Below are 12,066 nucleotides of genomic sequence, written 5' to 3'. Positions count from 1 at the left end.
GGGACTCATTCACACTAAGCACACATTCTATCTCTGAACTACATCCCCAGCCGTCTATTGTCTCTTTAATCAGCCCATTACTAACTTAACACTTGTATTTGTCAGTTGTTCTAATTTATTTTGCCTAGCATGAGTGATCTAACGTCCCCAAGCCTATGATGCTTCATGTATAGACTTGGAACAGTAATAGTATACCTGCTTCACAGTTATTTGAGAATAGAATAATGTACATGGTACCAAGCACATAGTAGGCACTAACAGTAACTATTATTCTTAATAATATACTGTAAGATTTGATATTCTTTTTACTTATGACTTTATCATGTACAATTCATAAGTAAAATTGGTAATCAGTGGGTTTGGCAATTAATACGAATTTATAAATAATTATATATTTTTGTGCTTGATATTGAACCCATGGTCTCATGTATGTGAGGCCCAAGTGCTCTACCACTCAGGTATACATGCAGTCCTCCAGTTATATTAATTTGCTATCTGGGTTAAGAGAGTTTTAAACCATTTGGGAAGCTTTTCTTGTTTCTACACTCTTGGATAGGAGTATTTTTACAAAAATTAATATTTCAGTAAAGGGCTGCCTTTTATAATCAGCAAAGTAATCTACAAAATGTTCAGGCAGGAGGGAAAACAGTCAGGTATTAGAATAGGGGATAAGGCAGCTGCCTCTGTCAGTGCTATGTGAGTCACAAGACAGAAGGATGTCAAATTAACAACATACCACTCTCACCTCTCTGATGCCTGTATCTGAGCAGATGTTAGACATGTTGATTAATTAGTGCCCACTTCTTTTAATTATTGTTATTCCTAGGGAGTGCAATTCACACAATGTACTTTCTTTTAAATTAATACTACCATCCCAAATTTTAACTTTAATGAAAGGGGCTAGAGTGATGGCTTGGTAGTAGAGAACTTGCTTTACATGCAGGAGGCCCTGGTTCTATCCTGGTACTGAAAAGATAAAAATAAAAACATACATACATGCATTTATACACATACGTATGTGTGTGTGTGTGTGTATATCAATACATATTGATAAAATTTATTATCCAGTGTGTGTTAGGAGCTGTCTAGAAAAAGAATTCATGAATTTAAATTTTATCTAAAAGTAATCTATGCATGAATACATTTAAACTATCACCTGAATCACTGAACTGAACACTGTATTGTAAAAGTATATAGCTTTTATTGAAAGATATCCAATTTCAGTTTCAAAGATATAGGCTCAAGGTTTGTTCTTTCTTATTGCAGAAACTCTGCTAATACAGCATTCATAATTTTCACAAAACCCTAGAAAGCTCTTCCAAATGAAGTTTTCCAACCTACTCAACAAAACATGTCTACATTCTGATGTTCATTTCAGTAGCATTTGTCTCTGTGAAGCACATCAAAATCACTCAAACATCAAATTGCTGATCTGATAGAATGATTTATTTTCCCATTATAGGAATGTCATGAGTGACTTATTTTGAGGTATGTTTCTGAGCTATGAAGGACATCTATTAGAAAGCTCCACACTTGAAGGTTTCTGTTTAGGTGATAACATTTTATGGCTGGACAGTCTCTGCAGGCACCAAATTCCCTGTTGTATCCAACTGCATACATTTACAGGTGCATGCAGACACAGGACATTCTGCATGATCCCTAAAAAAACAGGTCAAATAACAGTTACAATTCCAAACTATATGTATGTGTACATATTTATCTATATCTATGTATCTTAATGAAAGTTTTGAAAATGGCATTTGAAAAAAAAAATTAGAAAATTAAAACCCAGAGGGACAAAACATTACAAAAATTAGAAATATCTGCCAGGCTAAACTTGAGGAAGTTACTAGAAACTGAACTGCTTTATATATAGCAAGATATCTCACAGTTGTAAAAATGGTAAGAATGCTCAGATTTTAAATTAAAGCCAATGAAACAATGAGAGGTGCATACGACCACTGGAACCATTCAAAACAGAAGTTAAGTTTGGTCTAGAAATTCTCCATTACATGAGGTGTTTACCTCTTACATACCAAGGTGACTTAGAAAAGAACTGATATAGCAGTTTGGTATGTGTCATATTTATAATTCAGTTACATGAAAAATTATGGAATATTCAGTCAGCTGCAAAAAACTGTAAACATTTCCTCTCCCCAAATAAAGTTAAGTAATGCCACTAGTTTAATTTACATAAAATTAATTTTATAATTTAAGGTTACCTGGCTCTCTAATGATGAAAATGTAGCTAATTATCTCTGTTGAGAGTAAAAAAGAAATCCATCCTTTCATTATACATTAACAGTATATCAATAATAACCTAAACTACTTAAAAGACTATCTACTTTCTATCCTGTAACTCCAAGATTATAAAAGAAATGTACTGATTACCTGAACCAACTAAGCATATGTCCAGCATGCCCACCATGCCTGCAATTGTGACACCATGTGAACCAGTTGTTAAATTGAGCTAATTTTTTGTCCTTGCTCAAGTCTACTTTTTCATCTGATTTGGATCCTCCTATAGGAAAAGAAAAATATCTTTATTAACTATATCACAATATTTTAAGTTTCTTAAATGCTTTTTCTAAGACTATGTTTCACATCATGTTGAAATAGCAATATTGATGCTGTTTAGATTAAATAAATGTTGAGCAAGGGGTTCTCTTACATTTTTAATAGCCCATACAAAAGAAAAGTATAAATTATCAAAACCAACTATAAAACAATGAGTTACAGCTTTACAACAGCTTAAAATATTTCCATAAATAAAACATCAAGCTTATACATGAGTTTTGCCAACAGTGAAGGGACAGGTAATTCTCATCTATATAAACTCTTTCAAACAAGAAACTTCCCACTGTACTTCATGAGGCAGATTTAACTTTGTTAACAAAAGCTAGACAAAGATAACACAAGGAAGGAAGATTATAGATCAATCTCTCTCCTGAAAAGACAAAAATCCTTGGTAAAATGTCAGCAATAAGAATCTTACAATATCATAATCCTATGATTTAGCAATTCTACTTCTAGGTAAATACATCAGAGAAGCTTTTCTACATCTCAAAAGATGACCTATAAGAATGTTCTTAGCACCATTATTCATAATAGTAAAAATCTGGAAATAACTCAAATGTTCATCAATGAAAGAATGCAAAAACTGTGTTAGAGTCCTGAATAGAATACTCAATATTGAAAAATAAACCACAGATATATTCATTTATAAAATAAAATAAAAAACTGAAAGTCCAAAACTGGGCTTAAAAAGGCAAGTAAGAGAATTAATTCTGTATATAATTTATATAAAATTCTTAACATAAGCAAACTAAACATGATAAAATTGTCCATTCAAGCTGGAGACTGATTAACATGCAATTTAGTATGGTGGCTACCTTGGGGGAAGATACGAGATAGAAGACAGGGAAGAATGATCAAAAGTATTGGTATAGACAGTGACAAGCAAAGGAGGGGGTCTTAATATTTGATTCATTATAGTTCATAATAAATATACTCCTATATATATTATACACAGTTCACAAAAATTTAAGGAAAAATGCATAAGAGTATTTATACATGTACATGACCATACATCATTATGTAATTTTTAGTGTTCTTAAAATGCTCACTCTACTGATTCTGGCTAACTTGGATGTATTTTGTTCTAAAACAACAAACCAAACCAAACTATTTTAAGGACCCTGGCCCCATAAAAATTAGAGACCAAAATAGAAAAATATTAAATAAAACTGTTAGGTCTAATTAAAACAAATATAATCTACTAAGACATGCTGCACAGGAAGCTATAATCAAAATCCCCCTTAGACCACTGCTGGTCACACTTTAATGACCACAGAAATAGTCTTAGAGTCAAGGAGTCTTTCTAGAAGTATTCATTTTCACTTATGATATGAAGGTGAAAGAATGTAGAAGTACTGTTTAAGATGTAAGTACACTGAAATTATTCTTAACATCTTATCAACAATTAACATTGAGAGGGGAAAAAAGAAAAGGGGGAAGAGAGAGAGAAAAATATTGATACTATAGAGCATTATTTTATATCTTTGTGTAAAGCTTTCATTAGTGAGTTTCACTTCATTTTTGTAACTTCTAACATACACAGAAAACAGACCGAGTCTGGAGTAGGCTAATTCTTAGGTTTTTCTAATGAAACTGGAAATATTAAGGTCTACCCCACTAAAAAGGGAAAGGGTTTTTTTTTTTTTTTAAGATTAAGTGACTTCAAATTTAAAAAGATCTATAACAAATTATGAGAAGTACTAGAAAATACTGAAGAGAAAGCAGAGTTTTACTTATGCACTAATAAGAAAAATAAAAAGAAAACCAGCATATAATCTAACTTTTAACAAATATGTTACCATTTAGAAGTTAAGTTCTATAAGGGCAGAGATTATTATATTTGTTCACTGTAATGTTTCTACTACTTATAACAGTACATACTAATAAACAATTATTAAATAATGTTTAAAATTTATAGTCTTTATAAGAATGTTACTTAGAACTATTTCAACAGAGTTATAGTCTTCAATACACAACTGAATATAAAACTATGCAACTCTCAGTTAAATAACCTCATGGAAATTGTAATTATTTGGATCATGAAACATGATAGGCAGATGCACCAGAGAGAATTGATTGCCCGCACTTTTAAACTTCCATGAAACAGTATTTGATTTCTATTGGTTCCTGTTTTATTTTGGAAATAGGATTCTTCTGATGAAAATATGCTTTTCATTCTCTAATTAACATGTTTCAGCAATGTCTTTGAAGATCATATTCAGGCTCCCCCTAAATTTTCCTACAATAATCCTATCACTCTACTTCCTAGATTCTCATCATACTGATATACTTGGTACTTCCCATATACTTTCTGTACTTATACTTATTATTCTATTTATCCTAGTTCATATTTTTTAAATCTTGGTCTATACCTAGAAAGTATTCCCCAAAATCTTCACATGCATAAATCTACCAAATGATAAAGGACCAGTTTAATGATACCTTCATCCTGAAGCTTTCCAGATTATCATTCATATAAAAGTAATATTTATCTCTTTCAAAATGTCTAACATTTTCCTAATATAACATTCCCTATCCAAATTGGGGGGGGTAAAGTGTGATTCAAAATTCAGAATGTTTTTAGAGTTTAGAAATATAATTAGTAAGTATATTTTGTGTAATACATCCAGTGAAGTGGAAGTCTGAGGTAGCAATCTGTGATCAAAAACATAAGCATTTCTTTTGCGGGGAGGAGTACTGGGGATTGAACTCAAGGGAACTTGATCACTGAGACACATCCCCAGCCCTATTTTGTATTTTATTTAGAGACAGGGTCCCACTGAGTTGCTTAGAACCTTGCTTTTTGCTGGTGCTGGCTTTGAACTCGCAATCCTCTTGCCTCCCGAGCCACTGGGATTACAGGCGTGCATCACTGCGTCCAGCAAACATAAGCATTTTTACAGTGAAAAATACAAATATTCACAAAGAGAAGCAAAAATCTTACTAGCTTCATGTTAATTCTGAAAAGGTTTTGTTGCCAAATAAGATTATTGTAAATTCATTTTTAAAAAAATCCTCTGCAGGGCTGGGGATGTGGCTCAAGCGGTGGCGCACTTGACTGGCATGCTCGGGGCGCTGAGTTCGATCCTCAACACCACATAAAAATAAAATATCGTGTCCACTAAAAAACAAATATTAAAAAAAATCCTCTGCATATTTAGATCTTTCTATAGATTTTTAGAATAACAGATGAGGAACAGTGTACCAGGACTTCTTTTTAGAACACATGACTTCTTCTTTTATATTAGTTATCTATGCTTACGTACACCATAAGTTCCACGAAGAATTTCACCTTGTTATATGTTTTAACATATTTAGTAAAATAAGTGCTCAAATATATATTACATAAAAAATTTATTTCTGAAGCATATCTAGATAAACTTATGAAACACACATGGAAAAAATGTTGAGATCTGATAAATCTGAGTATTTATTATTATTATATTACGCCCTACAACAGAGAGTTGAAATGTTTTAAAATTTTATTTTAAGTTCTAGAAAATTATTATCTTTTCTTATTTCAAAAATAGAAAAGACTGAAAAGCAAATAGAACAGCACTCAGGTGTCAATAAAAGGCAAATAATCCTTATCTCCTTCTTATGGACCAGAAGATGTACTAAATTTAACTATTTCTATATGTCAGTTCACATACATATATGCCTTATTTATTGTATACTTTATTTCCTTGTTCTTTCATTGAAATAGATATTTCAAATTGTTATTTTTTATTAGGATTAGGCAGGCCTAAAAAACTGTTAGCAAGCAAGAAATAGAATAAAAACTCTTGGTTAAAATTTAAATAAAAATGTACATTTAAAAATATTACTTATTGTTTTCACTTTTTAATAAAAGGCATCTAGACTGAAAAATAATTACTCAGCCAACAATGCCAGTCAGACTTTCACAGATATTAATATAACAATAAAGTAGACTACATACATGAATAAGTAGCAGAGAATTATGAAATATCAAGGCCAGTAAGAATCACTAGCCCAACACTTTTATATTAAAGAATGCTAAAGTAACTGAATGTCACAGGGTGAGTATCATAGAACTAGTACTAAAACAGACCTTATGACACTATATCTAATTCTTTATTTATTATACCAGTGTGGCAAATATCCAAAATGTTTTTGATAAAATTTTAGCCACAATATTATTTCCAAGTTATTGAATAGCTGGAGTATTCCCAGCCACTGGTATATCATGGTCAATTCTCTACTATTATCAAGAAAATTTCCATGTGTTTACTATAAATAGTAAAAAATAATTTCTAACCATTTAAAATCAAATTCATTTAGTAGGTAATTAAGAAACAGGAGCAGCACCACCAAAACTCAGAACTCAAGGGACATGAGATTAATTTTTTCTCTATGTCTCTCACAGGTCGTTTCCAGGATGAAATAAGAAGAAATGTTAAAAGCTGGGTGCAGTGACACACACTTATACCCTCCGCTACATGGGAGGCTGAGGCAGGAGAAATGCAAGTTTGAGGCCAGCCTGTACAACTTAGCAAGAACCTGTCTCCTTGACAACTGCCCCCCCACCAAAAAAAAAAGCAGGTGGGTAGCTTGGAATGTAGCTCAGTAGTAGAGTGCCTGCCTCACATATGCAAAGCACTGGGTTTAAAAAAAACAAAAATGACAAAAAGCTATGAGACTATCAAAAGCTCCTTAGAAATACAAGGTATTTGTTAATAGATGTGGGCACACTGTTTTTTGAACATGAAATATGAAAGAATTGATATTAGTAGAAATAGCATGGTTTATATTTAAGCTTTTCTCACAAATTTTAGATTTGACAGCATTTATGAAATTACCTGAGATATCATGGATAAAGATTTAAAAAATTTTTTTAGTTGTAGATGGACACAATGTCTTTATTTATTTTTATGTGGTGCTGAGGATTGAACGCAGTGCCTCACACTTGTGAGGCAAGCGCTCTACCACTGAGCTACTCCCCCAGCTCCAGATTTTACTTCTTATGTATAGATTTTATAAATCAGAAGGACCACAAAGGCTTTCAAATCAGTAAAATGCCCTTTCTTAGAAATAATACAAATTCAAGCTAGTATGTATTTTATTTTCAGTATTAACTCAATTATGTAGGAAGAGTTTAGACTGAGAAAAATATCTTATAGAATTATGTCATACCAGGACAGCTAGAAACAGGTGTTCCCATATTAATGAGGCAAAGTGCACATCGAGGAAGGGGCTTTCGACAGCCAGGGCAACTTGTGACTTTAGATTTTGTTGGTGAACCACTCACACCATACTGACTAAATCCTCTGCCCTGATGAGGCACAGATGAACAGCTGTAGGAAATTGACTTGCCACAGAAATTACAACTCACAAACACCTATAAAACAAATGAAAGGAGAAATAAATGTAATGCAAATCAATGCAATAAGTTTGATGCTAGCATTATTTTAAAATAATTTTTTAAAACTTTTATATTGCAAAATGATTTATCTGCTAAGTTTGACTAGCTCTCATTTAAAATTTCTACTTATTTTCATTATTTGGGTACTTCCTTTCTGTTAGCTTTTCTAGTTATATTCTTCCTAATATTATTGATATTGGTGGAAAAAACCAACAACTTTAGATTCCAACATTTTAGAATTAAAAAGGACATTAGAATTCACATTGGGCCACTATAAAATATCCCAATATGACTTCTAAACCAAAATTCAGTATCTTCTGAACAAAATTTCCTTACAAAGAAAACAGTCTATTCCTAAGATAAAAAAGGAGTTAAGGATTATAGAATGGTAAATTATTAAAATTTTGGAATAAAAGCAATAGAAGCTATTCATTTGCTTTTATAATAAATTCCTCAGTTCTTAATCACTTACATAGATTAGTAACATATACGATATAATACTATTTTACCTATACTTTGGTTGTCTTAACATAAGCACACCAATTTGTCAATTTCCTAAAATAAGAAAATAGCACCATCCAGTGCTCACAATGAGGATAACTTAATATATAACATGAATGAAAATACAGATGTTATCGTGCCACATGTCTTATAGGATAACCAATCTCATGTTTTTTAAACTAGTGCTTAAATAAAAATATTTCCATAAGCAATCGACATATAAATATATGTACACAGTCTTAAAATGAAAATTACTCAAATCTACCTCTACTGCACATAAACAGGACAGAAAAAAACACAGATTTCTAAGATCACATAATAATTTAGATTTCTAAGATCACATAATAATTTAGATTTCTAAGATCACATAATAATTTAGACATGTACTGAAAAATTCCAGACAGTCTTAGGATTTAGGTTTTCCTAAGATCCTCTGAACCTGCTGTGGTTTGCTCTATTTCAAGCCACCTCAGATGATTATCAGGAAAGAATATGAAGACCATTATCAGGAAGTGGGAGAACCAAAGAATAGGAAGACCATGAATAAAGGGCAGTCTAGATTTCACCAATGGAAACAATATAAGCAAAAGAATGAGCTAGTAATAATTTACTAAACTAAATTCTAAATTGTTACCATTTGATTCTTCACAAACAATATACTTACCTGTGCTAAAGGCTTGGAACTGGGATCCAACTTACTCCTGTGAATATCAAATTCAGCTCGCTTATGCCAAAACCTCCACGCATCTAATAAATTCCTATAATTCTCAATCCAGTATTGAACCCTTTCATCTTTAAGAACATCTAAAGGTGAACCCTAAAAGAAAACACAAATTATTTCAAATTGTTCAAAAGATTGTGGTTTAAACCAGGGAATTCAGGGTGTCATGTGAGTATGAGCCACACAGAAGACACAGGCCTCCTTTTTGCCAAAAACTGACTTCTACAGAGAACACAGATAAAATAATGGATGAAATCTCCATTAATTTACTTTAAGCTGGTCTTCACTAATGATATTAATGTGCAGTGTTCTTACCATACTTGGTCAGGGAAGTGTAATTCTCTTTTAGTTGAGTTTAAGGAGTCAGGAGAAAACAATTCACCTTCTTGGTTGAAGGCAATAAACAGTGATGAGAATACCTTTTGTCCCAACTATTAAAACCTCTGGATTCACAAATCCTTTTTACTACTTCTCTAAATACAGACCAAAATTGCTTAATATGTAAACTAATACTGAGCCTTGTCCTTATCTAGCAAAGTACTGTGACAATGAAATGCTGCTTTTGAACATCTATTAACTGTTAAATCTGTCTATTCCATTCTTTTTCTTGCCTTCAATTAAAACATACATTTGTTGCCTTAAAAATAATAAGGAAGGGAGGAAACTAAACCAAACGTTTTCTTAGCTTTTTCACCCATAGGCCACAGTAAAAATCAGCAATTTGGTTTTTCTTAAGAATTGTTCTCATTAAAAACTTCAGTTTCTTGTGAGTAAGAATTTTCCTAAAGCTGTATTTTCCTTGGTTGCTATGACTTTCACACTGCATTGGTACTTCCTTTGGGTTTTCACAGAAGACTGTTAGCCCTGTCCAATACTGTCTCCTACAATTCACAACACAGGGAAATACTGAAAGACTCTACTTCCAAGGACACATTGAACATTAATTTGAAACCTAATTTCTCCAGTGTTACTAAAAGGCCAGGCAGAAAAGTAAAGTGTTAGAGAAAATTTAGCAAATACTTTACTTACAGAAAAAGGGTGCAAACTTGTAACAGCTAATACAATCTATCTTTAGATATTTAATCAAAAATAGCATACCTTTCATTTATTATATATCAATTCTAATTTCCACAGTTAAATTTAGCTAAAAGAACATGTGAGAAACTCTTGATAATTCATTTCATAAAGAAAGAAGATATCTACTCTAATCCTAAACATGGCCAACTAAGCAGGACTAAGTGTTAAAGTAGCACATTATTTCAGTTTAAAAAATTTTTTTTTACAGAACAATTAGATAGCTTCATATCCTCTTCTTTTCTATTCCATGTCAATAAGGATTAAGCCAATTAGAATGTAGTCAATTCATATTTGTCAAGTCTTCTCTAGTTCTGCCTTGACAAGCTTAAAATCAAGTTACATCATGATCTACAGAGGAAACAGTTTTAGAGTTTGAGCCTGACCAAAATAGAAGGAGTTAAAAAATACCTTGGGCTTTCCACAGATTCCTAAGAAAATATAAGTTCAAAGTGATCAGCTAGTAACTCCACTTCTAAAATAATGAACATTTATCAAAAAAAAAAAAAAAAGAAAAGAAAAGTTAGAGGTCAGATCTATATAATATCATTTACACAAGGCCCAACAGTCAGTGAAGAAATCACTAGGCAATGAATTAATAAATGTAGTTCAAAGTCAAGGAAAAAGGGAGTCAACAGAAATTAAACTAAAATAGCCCATATGTTAGCAAAGACTAATGCAGCAATTTCAAAGAAATTGTGTTCAAAGACTTAAAGGAAAATAGTGCTTGGGCTGGGGATGTGGCTCAAGTGGTAGCGCGCTTGCCTGGCATGCGTGCGGCCCGGGTTCGATCCTCAGCACCACATACAAACAAAGATGTTGTGTCCGCCGAAAACTAAAAAATAAATATTAAAATACTCTCTCTCTCTCTCTCTCTCTCTCTCTCTCTCTCTCTCTCTCTCATTCTCTCTCTCTGTCTCTCTCTCTCTTAAAAAAAAAAAAAAGAAAAAGAAAATAGTGCTTAAGTGAATAAATACGGAATCTAAGCTGAGAAATGTAAACTATGGCAAAATTGAAATTCTACAACTGGCAATAACTAAAATTGAGAATTCCCTGAAAAGTTTGATAGCAGACAGGAGGTGATAGAAGAATGAATAAACAAATCAACAGAAATTATTCAATTTGAAAAACAGAGGCAAAGAAAAAATAGAGAGAAGGAAAATAGACAGAACCTTAGGCATCTAAGGACAATAGTAAATGGTTTAAAATCTCAGAAGAGTCTAAGTAGAAAAAGAGAATGAGATTGAGGCAGAAAAAATACTTAAAAAAAGAATGCTTCAAAACTTCCCAAATCTGATGAAAAATATTGACTTTCAGATCCAAGAAGCTCAGTCAATTATTAGCAGGATAAAAAAGATCCACAATAAGGCACATCAGTGTCCCACTGCTGAAAGAAGCCCAAGGAAAAATGAAAGATCACATATAAGAAAACAAAAATAATCGACTTCTCATCAGAAATGACAGAGGCCAGAATAATATGAAACCAATATCTTTTATTTTTTGGTACTGGGGATTGAACTGAGGGGCATTTAACCACTGAGTCACATCCTCAGCACTTTTTATTTTTAATTTTTGAGGGTCTCAGTAAGTTGCTTAGGGCCTCACTACATTGTTGAGGATGGCTTTGAACTTATCATCCTCCCACCTCAGCCTCCCAAGTCATTGGGATTACAGTATTGAGTCACTGGGATTTCAGGTGTGCACCACTGTGCCTGGCTGAAACTATATCTTTAATGTGCTGAAGGAAAAAAACAGGCAAACTAGATATTTTCAGCTAAAATTAAACAAAAAAAAAAAAAAAAAAAAAGGG

The 12,066-nt window shown here is 32.3% G+C and overlaps 1 protein-coding gene across 3 annotated transcripts in view; it reads right to left on the bottom strand.

The window, feature by feature from the left end:
• Nucleotides 1-1,181: 1,181 nt before the first annotated feature.
• The window catches only part of Mios (meiosis regulator for oocyte development), a 33,674-nt gene continuing 22,789 nt past the window's right edge, over nt 1,182-12,066 (bottom strand). For all 3 annotated transcript variants that reach the window (XM_015488246.2, XM_015488244.2, XM_048785985.1), the window contains 4 exons: nt 9,126-9,278; nt 7,732-7,936; nt 2,392-2,521; nt 1,182-1,659 (listed from right to left, as the gene is read on the bottom strand). In XM_015488246.2, coding sequence (XP_015343732.1) covers nt 1,563-1,659; nt 2,392-2,521; nt 7,732-7,936; nt 9,126-9,278 — 585 coding nt within the window. In that variant the 3' untranslated portion in view covers nt 1,182-1,562. The remainder of the gene's footprint in view (nt 1,660-2,391; nt 2,522-7,731; nt 7,937-9,125; nt 9,279-12,066) is intronic.

Source organism: Marmota marmota, unplaced genomic scaffold (genome assembly GCF_001458135.2).
Source record: "Marmota marmota marmota unplaced genomic scaffold, marMar, whole genome shotgun sequence".
NCBI classification, from domain to species: domain Eukaryota; kingdom Metazoa; phylum Chordata; class Mammalia; order Rodentia; family Sciuridae; genus Marmota; species Marmota marmota.
The sequence above is the reverse complement of the archived record's forward strand: the minus strand, read 5'-3'. Positions and strand labels throughout refer to the sequence as shown.